This window comes from Rhinichthys klamathensis, unplaced genomic scaffold (genome assembly GCF_029890125.1).
Source record: "Rhinichthys klamathensis goyatoka isolate OS25496 unplaced genomic scaffold, OSU_Roscu_1.1 h1tg000068l_1, whole genome shotgun sequence".
Taxonomy (NCBI): Eukaryota; Metazoa; Chordata; class Actinopteri; order Cypriniformes; family Leuciscidae; genus Rhinichthys; species Rhinichthys klamathensis.
Window position 1 is genome coordinate 4,671,714 of NW_026606611.1, and position 22,722 is coordinate 4,694,435.

Sequence of the window (22,722 nt, forward strand, 5' to 3'; positions counted from 1 at the left end):
GTGGAAACACTGTGCATGCTACATTCAGACCTATGTTACCAGAATTAGCACCACAACTCAACATGTCAAAATATAATTTGTACAGGTCTGGATGTACCTGTAATGCCCGTCCAGTCCAGGTGTGAGATGGCACGTGCCTCCATTAATACACGGCAGGCTGATGCAGGCGTTGATGGGAATCTCACAGTTACGACCCTGAGGAAAGTAAAGGACACTGAGCATAGATTAAGAAAGAAAGAGCTCGGGTTTTAACATGTCTGACCCTTAGATCCCGAGCCATCACAATCAGATGGCTACATTGAAAGATGAAGAGGTGAAAGGAATAAAAAGCATCAACTACAATATAACATAATGAGTTCTGAGTAAAATGTCAACTTAAATGTTCACCCCAATTTACCATTCAAACAGGGTTAAGGAGTGGATACTAAGGGCAATGATTAGCAGCGCTTGCTATGGTTATTATTGTTGCTCATACTTATAATTAGGAATCTGTTCTAATCCCTTAACCCTAAATAGTAAACTACCACCCAGAACACCCTAGCAACCACGTAGCAAAATAATATAAACATTTAGAACATATTAGCAACTGTTTAGCCAAGTAAACACCTACTAGGAACATTGTAGATTTGCACTGACAAGCACCACTCAGAAAATATATAAATCTTATTTGTTTACTAGTTCCATATCCAGGCCCAGAGCCAGGTTTAGTTTAATACCATGGTTTATGGAAGATGTATGTTGTGCCCTGATCCTTTTACACTCCGGGGCTGTAACTCCATGAATAACATTCTCCATTTCAATTTCAGACACTCTTCAATTTTCCACTGATATGCCTGTTTCCTCTGCTCTCCTCAAAGGGCCCATATGCCTCTGTTTTCTCTCTCTCTCTCTCTCTGTCCCCTGTTTTTTCTCTTTCTTCCTCCCATGTTTGATTTAATTCAGTACTCTTGAACATTCTAATTAATCTTCACTTACTTCGAGGACAGACACACACCTGCAACTGACCTTGAGAGCTGTGCTTTTAATTAAAAGACAGCCCATTGGTTCTGTCTTGTAGAGGGCGAAGGGTTAAGCTCTTATCTGTTCTTCAACAGAACAACACTGACAGGAATCCCATAACCAAACAAAAGGTAATGATTTCACACCGCAGTCGGGACACACACACATTCTCAAAGTAGTTTTTGTGTGGAACAGAGTCTGTTGGATGTCAGACTGTGGTTCATTTGGTTTTTCGAAGCTGTTCAAGTGGTTTTTGGTAAATCTGCAGCCCAATTTGCTTGAAAAAGGTGGTCTAAAATTTGGTTCATGTGTACTATGGTACGTTTACAAAAGAAGTTTGTTTTAGCTGAGGGAAGTTAACTGCATCATGCCGTAAAATTTGCATTTTTGTACACTCCCTGTCACACTTCTCATGGCTTCTTGTCTCTAAATAAATTGCCTTTGAAAGCAGCTCACATTCTTCACATCTCTTGCAATGTGTTTGCCAACAGCCCAAGGCTTCACCCCCAAGGTCATACGGTTCCTGCTGAGTATGAGTCTGCTACACAAACATCGCCTCACAAACGCCTGCCTTGAGTACAATAGGAACTAATCAAGAAATTCAGATACAGGAAGTTGAGCTTGGGAAGATGGATGATGAGGCTCTCTTGCATGTAATGATGCACATAACTCAAAGGAATATTCTGTACACGTGTGCAGGAGGACAGGATAGATGCTACCCGATGATGTATGCGGGCCGTTGGCTGTTCACTCACCTTGTAGCCAAAAGGGCAGGTGCAGTGGTAGGAGCCTGTGACATCACTCACACATGTGCCGTTGTTCTGACAGGGAGCCGCCAGACAGGGGGCGCACTTGGACATCAGATTCAAATCTGCTGGACCTGAATCGCACATGACACAAAATGTGAAGAATAAATGTGTGGAAGAGAAGAAAGCAAGAGAATGAGAAATCAAAGGGAATGGAGGTGACATTAAGGTCAGCATGAAAAATAAGCTGACCCTTTCCTTGTGAAACTATTTATCTGTTCAGGTTATTTCTAGGAAAAAAAACTCTGCTCTGACTCTTTTGTATTAGCTTTTATTTTTATATTAACATTTTTCATTTTCATTTTAGTTTAAATTTTGATATTTGTATTAGTATTTTATAATAAATATTTCTATTTTGGAAATACACACTATTTTCATCCATTCTATTCTATCTATTCAATGTGTCTGGAGCAGACTAACCAGCAAAAGAGAAGAAAGACGAGACAGAAATGAGACTCACCCTTGCACTGGAAGCGATTGAGGGGGGTGGTAAGCAGCAGTCGGTCCGCCATGTCAGGTGGTCCAGTGCAGCGGGCGATGCCAGGCTCTTTAAACCCAGCCTTCACCCACTGAGACAACCAGTGCAGCCCACAGTCACAGTATAGGGGGTTCGCTCCAAGAGCCCTGCATGAGAGGAGACAAGTGTTACACTTTGTTTGAAAAGAATAGCAGTATGATTCGTTGGTCTAGTGCAATGGTCTCCAACCCTGCTCCTGGAATGTTACCTTCCTGTAGACTTCAGTTCCATCCCTGCTCCAACACACGCCTGCAATGTTCAAGTAACCCTGAACACCTTGATTAGCTGGTTCAGGTGTGTTTGACTGGGGTTGGAGCTAAACTTTGGGGACAGTAGCTCTCCAGGAGCAGGGTTGGACAGCCCTGGTCTAGTGGTAACACTTTTAGTTTTTTCCTTAGTGGTGCATTCAAGTCCTTCTGAGAAGTTCGTATTTACGAGTTGGAACCATCAACTAGAGATGGTAGATGAAAAGATGCATATGTTTTCCACAATCCCCCAACTCGGAAACTCTGAGCTCAAAGACAATTTTGAGTACAGTACATAACAAAGCCGACATCTTCATTTACTACAGAAATCCCAATCGCACTTCCTTCAATTCAACAGGGCCTTTATTCCTCAATGGATTTTTTATCCTGACCGTTCTTTTCAATGAGGACACAAGGAGCTACAGTATCCTCATTCCAAACCGGCAACAGGAACTACAGCCGGAGAGGAAAAAAAAACAACACGGCCATAAGCCTTCATAATAGATGCCTTTTAGCGGTAATAAAATTTACAAAGATTTCCTGTGGGGCTCGGTCTCCGAGCGCGGAGCACAAGGCTGCACTCTCTCTAGGTTGCACACAGTAATGAAGTAAAACTTACATTGAGTCTAAAGATCTGAGTTGGTCTCTAAGGTTGAGACTGGGAGTCCATCAATAATAGAGACAGAGAGAGAACGTTCTCACACTGGCACACACACACACACACACACACACACACACACACACACACACACACACACACACACACACACACACACACACACACACACACACTTACAGATGAGACAGAGATGTCAAGTGGCTGAAGGCTCCCTCCGGAATAGTTGAAAGGTCATTTCCGTGGAGGGTTCTGAAAGAGAAGAATGAAAAGAAAATGAAAAAAAGCACTGAGCTCTGGGAGTTGGTTTCATTGTTTTCCGCACTATAAATGATGAAAGAATGAAAGAGGGAAGATAAAGAAATAAAGAAAGGGTCAGTCATTCAAGGCATTTAGCGCGAATTATAGAAAACCTCTGCCGTTTTTTTGTGAGACACCAATGGGAACGGCAGCTTTGCATTGAGATTTCATTGTACGCTGTGTCAGTTGTGTTTAATAATTTATCCTGTTCTATTACAGGGCGCTCGGCCCACACATATACACTCAGACTGCAACCTGAGAGCATGATTGGACAGCTACAGACCCATGAGGCCGTGGCCCTGCGGTGGCCCTGAGGCATTCTGGGAAATTAAAAAGTGACAATGATGACTGCCTGGCAGACTAAACATGAAGAGGCCGGCATAAGGTGGGCTTCCTTTGGTCTGTTTAACATATCTGTGCACACAGGGTGTTGATAACCTATCCTGCCCAGAGACACAAAGCAAACCATCCAGTTTAATGCGGAGAGACATTTAAGGTTGTTTCTTCAACTATGGCCACACAATGGTTTGTTTACAACTAAGATTTGTTTATTTGTCTACTAATAAATTGCAAGAGAGAATATACAAATATCTAAGGAGAATTGTCTTTTTTTATATATCAATTTTTACACCTGCCATGGACAAATGTCATTTCTACCACATCTCAAATTACCATTAAATATGTGGTAGAAATTATATTTTAAAAGTATAAACTGTCTGACTTTGTCTTACTAATTTTATATCTAACATTTTATGCATCATAAATACACATTGTATCACAATATGTATCACAAATGCACAATATTTTTTACTTGAGACAATCCTAACAAAATTACAGCTCAATAAAAAATAATTTGTTCACAATTGATATTTACCTGGATTTTTCTTGACTAAAGGACATGAATAATTTGAGGGACATACGTTACCTTTAATTAATGAATTACTTTTATTAGATTGATCATAAGTGACAGTAAAGACATTGCTAATGTTACAGCAGATTTCTATTTCAAATAAATGTCATTATTTTGAGCTTTCTATTTATCAAAGAATGCTGTAAAAAGTCGCACGGTTTCCACAATTTTTTTTTTTTTTAAATTGTACTGTTATTTTCACATAATAAATAGTGAAATTAATTATGTTTATTTTACTCTTTTTATACTTTTAAATGATAGCAATAATTAACATTTTATAATTAAAAGTTTGAGTATGGTATAAGGGTAATGTTGCAAAAAAATAAATGATGAGGGTATGGTAAAAATCTTCCAAGTACATTTTAAAGTGACTTTCATATATGCATATAAAAGTTACAATCTGTTAGTTTTAATACAAAAAAAAGTAACCCAAGGGACTTAAAAGAGCTCTTAAAATCCGCTTTCTTAAAAAATGCTTTCTTCCTTCAGAACTTGCTGATGCTGTGAACGTGTTCAAAAGCTGCTTTGTTCAGGCACTAATCTCCTGACGTTAAGTTCATAAGGCAGGTTATTGGGATCTCAGAGAGGTGTTGTGGTGCATGGGGAGTGTGTGTGTGTGTGAGAGAGAGAGATTGAAGTGGCTGTGCAGCAGATCGCTAGTTCATCAGGTAAAATACAAAAGGGAGTCTTACAGCAAGCGGAGAGAACGCAAGCCATCGAATGAATGAACCGGGACACAGCGAATTTGATTATAGCTCAGGATCCTGCAGAGAGATGGAGACAAAACTGTCATTTAATGTCAACAATTCTGCCAAAATGTTTTAGTCAGTAGTAGTAATGTTCACATGAAGGCAATATGTCGACATAGAAACTGTTTGATTGTTGGATTATGGTGTTAACTTACAGGGTTGCGAGCTGTGTCATGTTGCTGAAGGTGAGAGGGGCAAGAAGACTGATGCTGTTATTACTGAGGTCTCTGTAGAGGAAACACACACAAACACACAGCAGATTCAATTACACACCCTCAGAACAAAGTCTACAACATACCTTCACAACCCTGGCCAGTTTACTCTTAGAAAATACATTAGTTAGATATTTATCTTAGTTGTGGGTAAGATAATGGCTTAAAACATGCATAAAAACGAAACTGTATCCCGTCAATTTTTCGCTAAAGAACTGGCAGTTGCGGTTGCCAGATATAAATTTTGGGAAAAAATATAGTAAAAATGTATCAGGCATTATGGTGCGCAACCAAGCATATTGGTGACTTTTTGAGTGAATTTTACACAAACCATGGCCAACGCTCATGTATAGAGTCATATGCACACACAGACCAAACACCATCAGGATAGCAAACATGATTTTAAAATATTGAAAAAGACATGAACTAAAAACATCAAATATAACACAAAACACCTTAATGTACATTACTGACAACAAAAGCGAGCAGAAACCTATTCATTTAAATAAAATATAATAATACTGGTTTGTGATGTTTAATGCATTTCAATTTGGTATGTGATGCATCACTTCTGGGAATGTTATTTCACTGTAAACTATACGGCAATTCATAGCTTTCACTTGCAAAAGCCATACATTTGTTGGTAAGTTAACTTCCAGTTCATCAATTAAGACGTTTTTACTGTAGGTTATGATTTATTTATTTTTACAGTGTGAGATTTTCTTACAGTGTGTTTTGTACAGAGGTGCCTCATATATCCTTCAGCTTCAGGCAATATAAATGGGAATGCTTAAAACATAAATGTGCATGCCAAATGAATACATTCAATAAAAAAAGAGGAGAAATACATACAGCAGTGTCAGTTGTTTCAGACTAGGAAGCTCTTTGGGCACGGATGTGAGGAGGTTTCCTTCCAAGTATCTGAAACGGTAGGAAAAATGTTAACAGACAAATTTACACTCCTCAGACAAGGTACAAAGCGAAACCAGATTTCGTTTTAAATTTCATTTCATGCTTATAAAAAGAAAAAAGGGGAAAAAAAGAGAAGACATTTATAACCACAAAGTGGCTTTAAATTCAGAGAAATTACAGTGAGCTGCCTTGCCGTTTACGTTAGGTTCCAGATCAGAGCTAAAGATCAGGCCTGAAGTGTAGCTGCTTGCATTGCTTATCTACTAAATGTCCTCCATCCTTATTTTGCGTGCTAAAACGTGCTAAAAGACTGTTCTCAGCCGAGCCCAGCAGAACGTCAGCAGACGACAGGACACAGATAGATGGGGCTTTGATAGGGACTTTAGGGTCTGCTATCAAAGCCAGCTGATAATGGGGTCTGTCAGTGATCAGTGATACGGTCTTCAAAACTACAACACAGGAGAAGAGGTCAGTCCTTCTGGAGTTTTCCTGTACGATCCAAGAACAGTCACTGTCCTTCTGCTGAAAAACCAACAGCAAGATTTTCCGGTTCACTACACTCGGTAATATAACCGCTTGTTATATCAGTCTCTCTTTGTCGTTTGTTTGATATCTTGTGATTTCTTTCTCGTCTCTGTCGCCGTCGACTTGTTCTATTGCTTCCCTGTCTCCCCATCCATCGCTCTCACTCTCTCCGTTTAAGTGGGAGTATGAGCGGCTCTTGTCGAGTGTAAACGGCCTGTGTGTCAGCAGTTCTATGAAGGCGCTGTACTCTCTCTTCATCTGACTGGTCCATTAGATTATGACGGACACCTTCACACTGTGCATCAAACTCACTGACCCTCATACAGTCTGAGCTGGATCATGGCCAGCACGAGACATATCATGGGCTTTTTTATTCTTTAAAAATGGGTATGTTTCAGAAACTGTATTGCTCATGGCAGGCTGATTTACATGTAGACTCTTGAGTAATGAAGGTCAATACTGCCACTGCCAAAGTTGTCAATAAATCTAATGACAGCTTGAAACCTGGGGTTGTGTGATGTAGTGTATAAAGCAATGAGATATTACCACTGTGTCCTTGACACACCTCTTACAAGACAGATTACCCTTGTAATACATTCACTCAACTTAAAAGTTAACTTGTTAGCTATTTTTTGGATTCCGTAAAAGAAAGACACCCCAGTCTGCAGGAAGTGCCAATCAACAGTAAGTTCTTTTTGTGCGCTTTTGTACAGTTTTACACACAAACTCTCTCTCCTCCTTCCTACATTCATATTTTGAGTGTGATCACTTAAATTAAGTTTAAGATGAATTTGACTGATAGTATTGTTTATTTATATATTTTTTTCTAAGGAGCTGCTTACACGACACTGTTTTCAACTAAAAATGGACAACTTTCTATTCTTTTTGGCTGTTCATTAACACGACAACAGCGTTTTGGGGGCCTGAAAGTGCAAAACTTCTGAAAGTGCAAGCTTTTTAAAAAAAGGTTCTGTTAAATATCTCCGTGTAAACTACAAAAGTTTGTTTTACGAGTGTGTTTTACAAAAACGCGAATTTGTGAGAACGGTGACGTCATGCGTATGCGTATTACGTGTTCAGCCCATAGGTGTGCAGTGTTTCTTTCCTAAGTGACATCGCCAACTACTGGCCTGGCATGAATAATACAGCGTTTTTAGTCGTTTTCGCAGATCCGTGTGAACTGGGATAGGTTTGACAACGTTGTCGTCTGTATGTGAAAAACGTCTCTGTTTTTAGTACATCATTGTCGTGTAAACGTACCCTCAATTTATATAGATATCCCAATAATATAGTTATAATGAATTCTTTTGGCTGTGATAATAGTGTTTATGTGTGCATTTGTTCTAGTCTTTTTGTACAAACACATCCCATCAATCAATCTGTCTGACAATGGATCAAATCTCCATCTGCTCATATGGTCATTTGGATGAATAATCAAAATTTTTTGAGACACTTTCACATATGACACATGTTTTAACCACTCTATATTATAATGATTTTATGTATATTAGAGTTTTAAAAAGTTTACATGTTGTCTTAGTCTCTCTTATCTGTTGTTTTAGTTCCTCTTATCTGTTTTTTGTGTGCATGTCTTTAATTGATCCTGGGTCTGCCTGTTATGTGAGTTATGTGAAGTAGGAAGTAGACCACATAAAGGAGGCAGGATAGCATGCAAACGGGTCATTAACTGGTCGAACAATTGTGATCACCAACAGCCTGGAATGTGGAGTTACCCTTTGAGGGCTTACCTTTTCAGAGAGCACACTTTATTGGATTATCACTTTTGTAGATATATTTATATACACCGGTGGGCACATTCAACACACTAGGACTCTTAAGGACTGTTTTATGGTAGGGTGAAAATTGACTCCACACTTTTAACAGCCTAAGTTTTCTAGTTTTATTTTGTTTTCAGGTTTCATGCTGTAAATACACTTTATTTATTCACTTTATTACTGTTGTACGTCTCCTCTTTTTAAACACTCCCAACCTCACACAGTTTAATCTGACCCCAATTTGAACTCTTGTAACTCAACCTATTGGGCCGATTGTTACCATGAACTAAACTGACCAAGTAGAAAAAGAAAACTGGATGTGACGTGAACTTTGTGGAAACAAAATCCACCAGCGATTTTGTGATTCTGTCCTAAAGTGATTAAGGTAAAAATAAAAGGAGATAGAAGAAGAAACTCACAGTTCAGTTGTATCTTTAGGGATGCCCTTAGGCAGGGAACGCAGCCCTCGGTTACTACAGCGCACTACTGTGTCCGAGCATGTGCAGGAATCCGGACAGCGAGGGGCCGACGGCAGACAGACATTCTCTTCCATACCTGAGAGAGAAAGACATGCATATTTTATGCTCCTTTACATCATGCAAGAGAAAAATGTAATATGCGTTGCTAAAAGATCTAATATAGAAACTCATCAATTCTTTAAAAGGGAGTAATGGAGGACTGAGAAAGAGGGAGAATAGATGAAATAGCACAGGTGCTGTGTGCACCGAACTGCATTGCACCCTCTCTGAAAATAACCCTTTCTCCAGTGTGTTCTCCAAACATGGGTATCATTATTACAGAGCACGCTCACTCATAATAAGTGATACAGTGCACAGGAGTTTAAAATCAGCAGCTAAATATTGCTTTTGGCCTCCCTTGCTCCACATTTCCTGCAAGCAATACTGCTTTCATCCAAGCTCTGTAAGATGCTATCTGTAAAATGCTGAATTACCCTGCAGATTAAAAAGAAACAGTGAATTAAGCCATTAATGGGAGGTAATGGAGACTGAGATATGCTCCAAGAATAACTCGCAGACCGAGTCTGGAAAGGGGAACGCTGGACCTGGATGTGCCTGCAAACGAAGAAAGGCCAAGGGGGCTTGTTTTACAATGACTGGACTACTTCAAACAACCAAAAATATCTTCCCGTAAATCAATTTAGCTTGACTTTGTTACTCTAACTGTAATTGCAGAGCACTGAAATAGCTAGATGTTGTGCTGGTGAGTTTTTTTGGAGCTGAAGTGACGGCGCCCCGCACAAGGAGGAAGAAATGAGCGGAATAACAACACATGAGCCCTGACAGACAGCCTCTTCTAACTAATGGACCTCGAGCCAGGGCGATCTCTCTCACTTTGAACATCTTTATTTCAAAGTGCTTCGGCGTCTACAGCTGAGCAGGCTCTCTTAACACGATATTCCCTGAAGTCCTGGAGCAGCAAAAGAGCTGTTTCTACCCAGAACACCCTAGCTTTGACAGGGAGGCCTTCTGAAACACAGGACCCAATCCACACAGAAGCCAAACCGCAGTTTCTTTTTCTCCATTAAACTTTATGTCAGTCTCGAGAGGTTCTGTTTTCCCCCGTCTTTATGGACACGAGTTCTTCCCTATAAAAACCAGAGAGGGAGAAGATAATGTTTAGGGCTCCACGCTCAGCATTTAATTTGTCCTCGTGGTGCCCTCTCGGTGAGGCCTTGTGGGAAGTTGGCCGGGTGTGATTTACCCTGACGCTGGGAAGCAGGGAGAGGGGGATGAAGGTGTGGGAAATCCGAGGAGATGGAGCGTAGAGCAAGCCTCGGTCTGGAATGGTGTCTGGAAGGAGCTGATTCAGTGGCCTGATCTAAGCAGTGTGATTTCATGGGAACTGGAGATGGATGTGGTGTGGATGGCAAAGGCTACAGTGTAAATAGTAGCTGAGGTTTGCAAACCCTTATTCAATGTCCTGACAATGTGCCTCTGGTTCATGAGGAACTGCTTAAAAGGGGGTATATAACCTCTAAACAGAGAATTGTAGAAACAGAGGAGTTGAAGAACATAAAAGAGAATCAACACTGTATAGATGGAGTCATGGTAGCATAGATTGGTACATTTGTATTTATAAAAAAAAAAAATCTGATTGCATATGCCATGTTCAGTGTAGTTGTGAAAAAGGTGATAAACCTCTTTCAGAGGAAAATGTACTGTATATACATTGTATGGAGTTCATTACCCTGTAACTTTGGGTTTTATTGTACATAAGTCTATATATCTATATCTTTAAGTCTGTATATGTACAATAAAACCCAAAGTTACAAGGTGATACATATGTAAAGATACCAATAAGAAATATTTATGATGACAATTATATCAAACATAATATAATAACTCGCCATTAGCAGATGTGGTAAAAGTTTTTTTTTTTTTTACCCTGTTTACAGTGATTACACAACAGTTAAAGGAGTTAGGCTATCCATGCTCCTTTACTATGGTACAAACACTGTGATGCACAACTTGTTGTGGTTTATTACACTTTTTGATGCAGCCATTAAAGGGACAATTCTGTCATCATTTACCCACCCTCAAGTAAGTTGTTCCATCCGTGTATGAGTTTCCTTCTTCTATTGAACACAAAAGAAAATGTTTTGAAGAATGTTGGTAACCAATCAGTTGATGGAGCCCATTGACTTGATGGGAGTCAATGGGACCTTGAGCCTGTTTGGTTACCAATATTCTTCAAAATATCTTCTTTTGTGTTCTATAGAAGAAAGAAACTCATTCACGGTGGGAACAACTTGTAAATGATGACAGAATTAAAATTTTTGGGTGAACTATCCCTTTAACTGAGTTACTGATCCACCAACAGAGCAAGCAGAACATATTGTACAAGAGGAAGATGCTCAAAAGAGAGTTGTACCGTCACAGGAGAAATCAGGCATGGCCACATCCTGTATAGGGATCTCCTTTAGGAAGGCAGGTTTATGGCAGCGTGGGTTGCCACTAACCACCCTGGTCTTCTTAAGCCACAGTCCCAGCCAGGCTAAGTGACAGTCACACACGTAGGGATTAGACAGCAGGTTACTGTACACAAACAGAAAGAAGAAAAAAACCCTCATTACTATATAATTACAATGGAAAGCAATCAGCAGGGTTAAATTACCACATAAACAATCAAACTTCAGCCCATTTAACACAGCAGGAGAATTGCATGGGTGAATTTGCATTTAAATAGCAATACAATTGCATATTATGACTTCGATGCGACCTGCAATGCTGGCAATGCTGGCAACTTTTGCTTTAGTTCACATTTTATTACGCTGCTATAACACTGTTATAACAGCCACTAAAAGTAAAGTGCTTTAAAAAACTCAAATGAAGGCTCAGAATAAGACACAGACAGACACATTTTTGGGTACAGAAAAATCCATCAACCAATGGCTATTGGGACCACTGGATCAGAGGCTTCAGAATCAACTTATTGCCTCATTTTTCATGTGTCCTTACTGAGTTCTGAAAGTTCAGGTGGTGGCACGCAGACCTAAATCATAAAACTGTAGCCTTGAGTTGAAAGCATCACCAGAAATGACTCTGGAAAGTGCACCAGGGAACTGGGTGACGGCCCATACAGATGGCCGTCTAACTGATGCATTGCTGAAACACATGGGCAGGAGCAGCAGTGCTAGTACAGACACAGAGGAACTCTTTAATACAGTAGCTGAGAGTGTCTGCAACACTACAGCCGGCGGGATAAATGAATCGAGTGTGCTGACCTTCCGTTGCTTTGTCAATAGATGCTTTGCAGCTTAAGGGGGTGGGCTTATGTTAACACTAACCTATATCCCTCACCAGCAATGTGTTTGCCTTTAATTATTCCTACATCACTTTCTGTACATGAAGGTAGGGTAAAGAAACGCAAGGCAGGTTGAGAGAGAGAAAAGCGAGGCAGACGTTTGCTTTGGGAATGATATCACAAACTAGACATTAGAGACTACTTATCCTGCTAAATTGAATAAATTGGACATTGCTAACAAAAACACATCTATTTTTACTGTGATAATCACAAATGTGAGCACACAAAAGTAACCTCTGTCCTGACTGCTTGCTTTAGCCCTGCAAACTCTCCTACCGGAAACACTCGCCCGCTCTGCTCTAATTTTGGCAAAGGTGGAGGGATGAATGATGGAGTGAGAGAGAAAAAGGAGGGAAGTGTGCCCAACATGCCTGCTGCACTACTGTGGGAAGAGAATAGCTGGGGAGGCCTCTCTCTCTCTCTCTCTCTCTCTCTCTCTCTCTCTCTCTGGATATTTTTAGCTGCCCTGTGCTGAAATGGACATGGCTGTGTCAGCCGTTGGCTAATTAGAGAGCTGGCAAAGCAAAAAGAGAACGAAAAATAAAGATTCTGAAAGAAATAGCACAACCGATTGATTGGAAAAGTTGCCTTATGGCATAAGAAGTGAGGAAGAGTTGAATGTGGGTTTTCGGTAACACTTTAGGTAAAGCCTTTATGTATAATGTATTATTATAAAGGTATTCATAATGTACATTACAATGCATAATATTTTTTTCACACATAACTGTAACCAAAGTTAAAACGCATTATAATATTTATTATAATGTATTATAACTGTCTTTACCATTATTCATGACGCCATACAATGCATTATGAGGTGCATTACAAGGCATAATTAATGAATTAAAATACTTTTATAATGCATTACATATAAAGGCTTTGAGTAAATAGTTACTTATGTTTCTTTATGCTCACTTAGCCATATTGACACAAATTAAGAATACACTGTGCATGGAGGATTCATTTATAAAAAACAAAAAAATCATTATACAGAGCCTAGTGCATTTATTTATTTACACTACTATATACACAACTATACATTTAGGTAGTTGGAAATATTCCAAAATATATATAAAAAAACACACACAAAAAAAAACACACAAAAGCAAAACAGAAACAAACAAACAGTAGTGATAGTGGTAAGCTACAAAAAGCACTTGTATGGCTTGAGAATTTAAAGTTGTTTATGGCCTTGACAAAAAAAAGATGTACATTACACTGATAGGATGACTTCATATGTAAATTCTTTCTGTTGTTTGTGCATGCTAAACTTGATTAGATGGTCAGAATGGAAGGAATGACTCTAATGCAAATCAGAACAGTCTGAGTGTCTCTGCTGTTCACATATGTTCACATATTTCAGTTAGTAGGCAGGGTTCACAGAATGAAAAAGAGAACCATGTGTATTGTTGCACATTGTAACATGTGCCAAGAATAAAGCCTGATATGATAATTCAAATGGTTACAGATGCTTGCTGTTTTGGCAGTCATCATTTCTATTTTCTTTTTTTCTCAAAATTATGATTCCACCAGAAGTTATTTTGAATGCTTAACAGCATCTGTTTATCTATGAACATCTGTGAGATATCTTTCAGTTTTCCCCGTTGATCGTTCTCTTTCTTGCCATCCCCTCAGGGCTGTGACACACTAGAGTTCACTTTTTGTTTATCAGTTCTTTGTTTACATCCCCTGCAAAAAGCTACACAGATATTAATCTGTATTAAAAATGTACCGCACTTTATTTTCTCCAGCTGTTCCCAATTTTTTTTTTTTGGGCATACAATCAAAAGCAAAAATGAGATGGCAGAAGAATTAATTCCTTACATTTGCCTTTGTATGGACAACCTCATTGCACAAAATCTTAGTCCATTTTTAGACAGCGGGGCAATTTTCCTTTTTAGCCATTTTTGAATAACTCACCCTGCCCCGGGGCAAGCCAAAATGTTCTCATCTGAGGTTCAAGAACAACCGTTTTCAACCCAGACAAGAAAACATAACCTCATAATTTTGCAAATACATCTGCAAACAATAAGAATTCTTAGCTTGAACCACATCCTCATCCACTTTGCATATGAAGATATAATAGGCACTTGATTGGTGGTGGTGCGTGACCCGACGGACTGTGTTTGATTTCCAGAGTCTTTGTGAATTTTTGAACTAACTCGTTTGTGGGTTTGGTACAGACACAGCAAATTCAGTGAATGTATTTATCAGGCAGTAGAGATAGTTTCGCTTCAGATACCAAATTCTTAGGTATTATTATTTCCCAAAAAAATGTAGCACTAAAGAATTCAGTAGATTATGGATGCATAACTGATAGAATGAACCCATGACGCAGAGGGGAGTGTGTGTGTGAGAGGGTGGAGGACTCACATGGTGGAGAGGGAATGCAGGGTGTTGAAAGCTCCAGGGGCGATGGTGGAGATCCGGTTATCGTACAGGGAAAGCAGGCGCACAGAGCTCAGGCCAGTGAAGGTGGTGTTATCCACACAGCTGATCTGATTATTCCTCAGCGTCCTGATGGGAACACAGAGGCAGCTTGGATCACATTGACCCTGACAGACAGCAGCACACAGCTCACGGGGAGGGAGGGACATAGTGTTTATGAGACTCTGTGGCTGCTGTAATGCATTAAGTCAATGGTGGTTTTATGGTATCATTGTTGACATTTTTTGAGATGATGTGGCATGCATGCAGTGGTTAGGAACACATACACACCAGTATAAAGGAGGAAAGTAGCTGTATACAGAGACAGGAACCTAAAGTGAGTCTGCATGATGGATTGGCAGTGATTTTTTTATTGTGAGATTACGAGAAGGAAATCTGATGGGGTTTCAGCAGGCAGCACTTACTGTGTATCAGAGCATTCAAGTGAAACATTGCTTAACTGACAATGAACTGCATATTGCATTGTGTGTGTTTGTGTCAAGCTTTGTCTACATTGTGTTGGACAATTTGTGAGAAACAACAGTAATGAGCTATTCATTTGTAGCCTTTATTAAAAGTCTGTTACATACAGTATATTGTGAACATTTAAAAATATGTATATCTTTATTTATAAATAACTTTTTATAGGCTACATTATGATAATAATTATATATTATGGTAAAATATAGATTTTTTTTTTACACCAGAGCACCCTAAATAGGCTATATCATTACATTACATTACATTATATTATTACACGGGCCACGGCTCTGTGCAATACTTGATTCTGATTGGTCAATCGCGCCATCCAGCGGTATGATATTCCCCGGTAACAACCGGTAAAAACTGATAACACGGGCTTATCCGGGTTACTGAAGTCAACATTATACTCTTGCTAGGAGCGGGTTTTCTTTGTGGAAGTTTTGCGTTAAGTGAGGTAATAAAATTTTTAAACTCAAATCAACATTTTGTGTTCAGTTATTCAATTATGTCTTCCAGGTATCGGGGACTCACGCTCGCTTGTTTCATACAAACACAGCCGCTGCCATTTTGCGACAGTAGTTTTGTACACTGTGATGGATTATAAGATAATAAACAGGTAAGATTTTAAAACAGTTTCATCTCAAATCAACATCTCTTATCCCCATAATTACTTATGTGGCGAATTGCTGTGTAATAAGTGGTATGACTGTACCGCATCCCTTAATGTCCATCTAGTTTAAACTTGCCGCTCGCTAGCAACTGCTCTCTCAGCGGAAGCTTTGCGTTTAAAGAGCTCATAAAATATTTCAACCCAATATTTAGTGTCTAACTATTTACCTATGTGGCAAGTAGCCATGTAAGAAGGATAATGTACATCCAGCCGGTTGTTATCCCCTTCAGGGTGATGCATATTATATTATATTATATATTATGTTATATGTTTTTTGTGTCTTCTTTTAGGAAGAACTCACTTATCCCATTGATTTTTATATAGACTATTTAAAAAAAACTATTCATAATCCAGCTAGCCCAGGGTCTAATAAGCCCATGAACTGGACCTGGTGTTTCTAATCTAACTATCTTAGAATCTACACATGTTTTTTTTCTTATTTAAAATTTTTATTATTCTGAAAATGCAAAGAAGAAAAGGCTTGTTTTAGGTGTAGACTTTGGGTTAGTGCGTGCTAATTATAATCAGCTTTATTTAAACAGCATAAGTCTCTGGTTTATTCTAAGGCTTTCTGGCCGGTGAGACTGCTATGTAAACGTGTCTGTGTGTGACGATGATCTTGGAGCACGGCCTGCGCTGTAACCATGTGCGTCTGCTCTCTGAGATTCTGTCTGTGCGGCAGACGTGGCCAGCTGAGGCAGCTCACTGCTTGACACGAGATAAGATGAGTTTGTGTGCGTGTGGTTTGGGAGGGGTGAGGAGCCCAAAACAATCAGGGTCTCCTAAAGGCCTTCAGCAGCACAAACAGGCTAAATGCAAACCAGAGTCTGCCGTGATGAAAACCTGAAAGCAGCAAATTCGGCATTAAACTCTGACAAACAGGGATCTGAGACGAGCAAACTCAATTTGGACACATACTCCTGGGATTTGAAAGCCACTAAATCCAATATTGCAGGACCATGATTCCATTCATTTGCTCCTGTGCACTCCTCTCTCTCCAATTAAGCTAATTAGAGCGACAGCAGACCTACGGTAGGCTTTTTCTAACCACCAGGCTTCAGAATATGCATTGTATTAGCATCTTTGTTCCCGATAGCACACCACCATAGACGACGTCTATGCCCGTTAGTTTCTTAGAATAACTTCATACGGTTAACATCTTGATTCGACCTGACGATCACAGTTTGCTTTTCGCTGAGAGTGGGCAATTTTTCTTGAATTTGTTTTCTTAATAAGCCTATAAGAGCAGATTTCCAATGCCGTAACTAATGTTTGTGCATTTATATTCAGAGTCGTTTGAATATATGAATGTGAACGTGGCTCGGAGACATGTCTTCATTTTAATGAGCAGGATAACAGGAGAAGCAGGGTTTGGCTTTTGAAAAATGAAACGCGGGTGTGATACTCACAGTGTTTTGAGGCCGCTCAAACCCTTGAACATCCGTCCACTGACTGACTGCAGCTTGTTTCCGGTCAACAGCAACTCCAAAACACCTCCGGCCCCATCAAACGCCCCCTCACGGATGTCCCGGAGTTTATTATTACTCAAGTTTCTGCAAACACGAAATTCAAGAAAAACATCAACTCCCCATGACGCACAAGCACTTCTTTTAAAGGGGGTAGTTCACCCAAAAATGAATCTGTCATTATTTACTCACCGTCATGTTGTTCCTAACCTGTATGATTTTCTTTCTTGTTTAGCACAAAAGAATATAATTTGAAGAATATTGGTAACCAGACAGTTGACGATAGCCATTGACTTGCGTAGTATATATTTTTTTCCTACTATGGAAGTCAATGGCTACCGTCAACTGTCTGGTTACCAATATTCTTCAAAATATATTCTTTTGTGCTAAACAAGAAAGAAACTCATACAGGTTTGGAACAACATGAGGGTGAGTAAATGATGACAGAGTTTTCCGTTTTGGGTGAACTATCCCTTTAATGTGTCCCGAATGCACTATTTATTATTTTGACAAAATGGCAGAAAGCACAGGTTGCAATGGTACAGTGCAAATTTCTTTGTTTCATCATATAAATAGGTTGTGGTTGTATCCTAAACACACGTTTATGATGATTCACAGCTTAATTTTAAACCAAGCTACAGTAAAATGTAAGGTCAGTCTTTTAGATCTGCCCAATTTATAACTGTGCTAGATAGTAAGCAATTTCATGCATGATAAATCACCGGTCCTCTTCCTGAGCGAATACCGCTTTTTCCAATTTTGGAGTGAGCTGCAAATATTGTCTGACAGTAAATCACTGCATGCTTTTGCGCACTAGGTTGGAATACTCCAGAAGCTTTTCTTGTCCTATTGTCCATAGCATTCACTGCATACAAAGCTGAATTTCCCAAATACCCCAATGTCATTCAGCAGCCAAACCCTTTAAATGAAAAGAATAAATAAACCAGTTCGTACATCTTGCGCAGGTTTGGCAGCTTCTTGAAGGCTCCTGTAGCCTCTAGGATGGGGATTTCATTGTCGTTCAGCCGTCTGGAGTAGAGAGAGATCGAGAGACAGAGGTCAATAGTTCAACAGTCTTCACAAGGTATAATAATAAGACAAAGTCTCACAGCAAAAAGCACAAGTAAACCTCACTGGAGTATGTAGGAGTGAGATGGAGACAAAAGAGCTGAAAGTGATTATCATTCAGACGACGTCTCTGTTTCAGTCTTCAAGTCTCTTATGTGGGAGACGCTGTATAATCAGGACTGTGATGTCAACGTAATGAAAAATCAGTATCGCTCTCTCTGGTGTGAGTGCTGGATATGTGACTCTCATACACATTCATCTGCCCCTCATCACCGGTGATATCAATATGAAGGACATACTCAAACACTTTTGCAAATAATAACAGTGCATGTGGAAGACGGGCTAATGTGCTATGCAGATAAATGAAGACAGGAAAAGCGTATGACAGAAACAGATGGCGTATTTTGGAATGGAATTGTACTTTTTATCAGGGGTTTTAAACTGTGGCTGCAAGGAGGCATTTAAAAAAAAGTATATTCAATTAAATTAAATCAAATTAAAGGAAATTTACAATACAATTTTAAATAAAATAAAATAATTCCAGTAATTTCAATGGGAATTAATGAAATATTTTCATATTTTTACTTTATAATTGGGCATTTATTTATAGAAAAATACAGTTTGAAAACCCCTGTTCTACTATGCAGTATACTGTACATTTTCTCTATGATTGTAGTACGCTGAAGATTTTACAATGTTATGTTACACATCTGCCAAAATTGGTGCATTCAACTCATGTTGGCAAGATTGTATTAATGAGTTGAACGCACATGTATGTCACCACAAAGTTGTAATTACGTGTGGGATGCTCAAGATTTTCTAGATGAGCAAGATGAGGACGTGTCAGTGAGAAAACATGTCGGACGCAATCAAAGACTGTAAAAACAAAATGGACAGTGTATCTCCACTTTCTTCCACTGTAGAAAAAAGCCAAAATATCCCAGAAACGGTTGTTTCTGCTTGTGCGGCACACTTGAATGCAATAAATGCAGCATCTGTATTAATGGTAAATTTGTTCAAATATATATATATATTTTTTCATTTACAATAAAACTAAGTTGCATGTACAAAATACCATAGTATTGTACAATTACAATAGCATATATAACATATAATATACAGCAACTTCATAAATTAAATATAAACAAAGGCCTTCTTTATTCATCAAATTGTAAAGAGTTTAGAGTTTAAAATTAATTTTATGTAGCAAAGGTACATCGACATTATGCTCAGACGAAGCTTCATAAATACAACTTCCCAGCTTATAAATACAAACTTCTCAGGAGGACTTGAGTGCACCAAATGTAGAGTATAACCAGAAAATGAAAAAGTAGACTGCAGTATATACTGCACAGCATGCATTTAGCAGTATGCTAGATTCCCATTCCAAACCCAGGTGCAAAGAAGGTCTAGAACAGGTCGGGAGAGACTTTCCAAACATTATTAAGAGTAGAGTCTAGTAAATGCACCATTGCTGTCTTTCTGCTTCCCCCAGGGTTGGTTTCCCTAGCGGGGCCTGCCATGGGAAAGCACATCAGACATAAAGTGCTGGTTCCTGGTTGCAAGCATTCCCGCAAGAGCTCTATAAATAAGCAGCTGTGCTAGCGGGTGCAAGCTGTAGTCACTGAGCCGCAGAAAGACAGAGAGAGAGACAGAGAGAGTGTGACAGATGACTCGAGTTGATGGGACTGCAGAGGGAAAACCCTGATGTGTCCTCTACACATGCACACAAGGACAAACGCATTGTCACCCTGACTAGCTCTTCCCAGGGAAAACGCAGCTGAGTGGTTAATGGCCTGGGAGAGGCCTCGGACATTCATTCACCACAACTCAGCCGGGGACAAGACCCCGTAATCAGAGGACAAGAGAGAAGGATGAGGCCTCTGGGACAGAGGGACACCGAAAGAATTAGCGAGGTGGGATTGTAAAAGACGAATGTTTTCGAGAATGATTGATGGGGTCGCTAGGTGTGTCTGTAAGCTTAAATGCGTGTCTCTTACAGGTCAGTGGTGTGCTCGGGCAGGTGAGGGGGTATTTTGGTGAGTTTGAGGTTCGAGCAGTCAACCACCGTTCCTTCACACCGACAACGCTCGGGACAAACCAGGTCCTGGAAGCACTCGCCGCTGAGACGACTGCGGTAGTCCTCCCCACCTAACAAACAGAAAACACAAACAGAGAAAGAAGGACATTCAAACCGCTGATTCAATTCATCACACACACGGGTAAATCTCAAATCACATGTCCAGATCACCTAACAATAAAAAAATTTAAGCCTTTTTGCACTGACATTATTTTCATGACACTTAAGCACCCCCATATGAAGCCCATAAAGGGACATGGTGGTGGAAAAAAAATATGAGATGGGAAGAAAAATAATAAGTCAATGCTTTTGCCTTCGCTCGCAAAACATTTTGCATTCCCCCAAGAACAACTTTTGAGCTCTTTGTGAGCGAACGCAAAGTTTCTCTGGGAAACGCAAAAGCATTGATAATAAAAAAAAAAAGAAAAAAAAAAATTCCCCCATCTAATTTTTTTTTTTCCTTGACCATGTGGCTTTAGGGGCTCCGTACCCCCCACAATCACATATTGTAATGTAAAATAAATAGTACAAAAATATATGGTACAATATTTATACATCATGATTTTTGTTGTACTGACTTTATACTGATTTTTATAGTAATACAATATAAAAAGATCTGTAATACAGTTCAAATTTCAAATAATAGGAATTGAGAATAAAATCTCAAATAAAACATTTGAAATGTATTACAGTAATGTGAAATTGGAGAAAATTATTATCTGTCTTAATAATGACTTTGTAATCTTTAAAAATATGCAAGATATATGACCACATTTTTGCATAATTTCAAATTTGTACATATCAGGCAAATATTTATATATAAAAAGAATTGCAATACAGTTTAAATAATACAGTTTCAAATAATAGGAATGAAGACAAGAATCTCAAATTGACATATCTGAATATATTACAATAATGAGTTATCTTTATAAAAATATGTAAAATATCCGACCACAATTTTACATATTTTTTCTATATACAAATTTCAGATTTGTACATAGCATGCAAATATTAACTGTTCAAATTTCAAATAATGAGACTTACAAAAAAACACCAATAAAATGTCAGAAATTTGTTACAATAATGAGAAATTGGTGGAAATCAGCTTAATTGTCTTAAAAAGAATGTTCTCTTTATAAAAATATGCAAAATATATGGACATATGTACATATCATGCAGATATTTATATAAAAAAAAGAGCTGTAAATACAGTTCAGATTTCAAATAATGGGACTTGGACTGGGATCATGCACTGGACATGTTTTCATGAGATTCACCCACATAATAAATAGGAATACATATTTAAATTTTACATAAGTCTTTGTTCTTTACACCTACAAACACGCCCACCAGCAGTCACAGGCGCTTGTTTGCGAACACAACCTCCTCGTCTCAGGTCAGGTATGGGAGGTATTGGAGGTCTGGCGCTAAGAGGTGCTTTGACAGGAAAACACACAAGGTTCTGGCCGCCTGCGATAAGTCTGCTTCCCATCAGCCATCACTCGCCTGCCACTGTTTATCTTATTCCCACCATCTCTGTTCGGCTGCCCTGATGCTTCTAGCCAAAGCCCAATGTCTACAAGAGCGAACTTAAAAAACGCCCTTTGAAATGCAGACGGAGAACATAGCTAGAGCTCTTCACAAGCGATCCGTTGTTCCCGGGTTAAAGAACGCCACCTTCGCTCCTCATGGTGGCTAAGAGAGGTGCCACCGCACATATCCCAGAATGCCATGCTGTGTGCGAGTGTGTCCAGCGGTCCCTGGTGCTTGACGGAACCATGTGAGGCTTGTGTAGGCGGCGGCACATGGTTAGATCAAGCACAAGAGACAGCTGCACCAGAGGCCAGAGTGGAGGAGCGGAGCGGGACGGAGAGGAGGAGGAGTAGGAGGAGGAGGAGGAGGGAGCAGCCAGGACACAGCAGCCAGGAAGCCGCCCAGAACTCTGGGACACCATGCACACGGCCCCTTTCCCTCGTCCCAGCACAGTCACTGGGACATTAGCCCACTGGGAATACAAGGCCCGAAAAGACAGACAGAGAGACAGACAGACAGACAGGGACTAGAAAGACACACATAAAGACATCACAGAGGAGAAAGGAGTGTAGCAAAGCCCTCTGCCACCACACGTACACACACA

The 22,722-nt window shown here is 39.5% G+C and overlaps 1 protein-coding gene across 1 annotated transcript in view; it reads right to left on the reverse strand.

The window, feature by feature from the left end:
• slit3 (slit homolog 3 (Drosophila)) overlaps positions 1-22,722 on the reverse strand; it is a 199,225-nt gene that overhangs the window by 25,995 nt on the left and 150,508 nt on the right. Inside the window, exons 15-27 of the mRNA XM_056250333.1 lie at positions 20,506-20,656; positions 18,392-18,466; positions 17,381-17,524; positions 14,765-14,908; positions 11,459-11,622; positions 8,986-9,121; positions 6,207-6,275; positions 5,298-5,369; positions 5,086-5,157; positions 3,364-3,435; positions 2,266-2,429; positions 1,755-1,879; positions 98-195 (exon numbers count right to left, since the gene is read on the reverse strand). Of these exons, the coding sequence (XP_056106308.1) occupies positions 98-195; positions 1,755-1,879; positions 2,266-2,429; positions 3,364-3,435; positions 5,086-5,157; positions 5,298-5,369; positions 6,207-6,275; positions 8,986-9,121; positions 11,459-11,622; positions 14,765-14,908; positions 17,381-17,524; positions 18,392-18,466; positions 20,506-20,656 (1,486 nt within the window). The remainder of the gene's footprint in view (positions 1-97; positions 196-1,754; positions 1,880-2,265; positions 2,430-3,363; positions 3,436-5,085; positions 5,158-5,297; positions 5,370-6,206; positions 6,276-8,985; positions 9,122-11,458; positions 11,623-14,764; positions 14,909-17,380; positions 17,525-18,391; positions 18,467-20,505; positions 20,657-22,722) is intronic.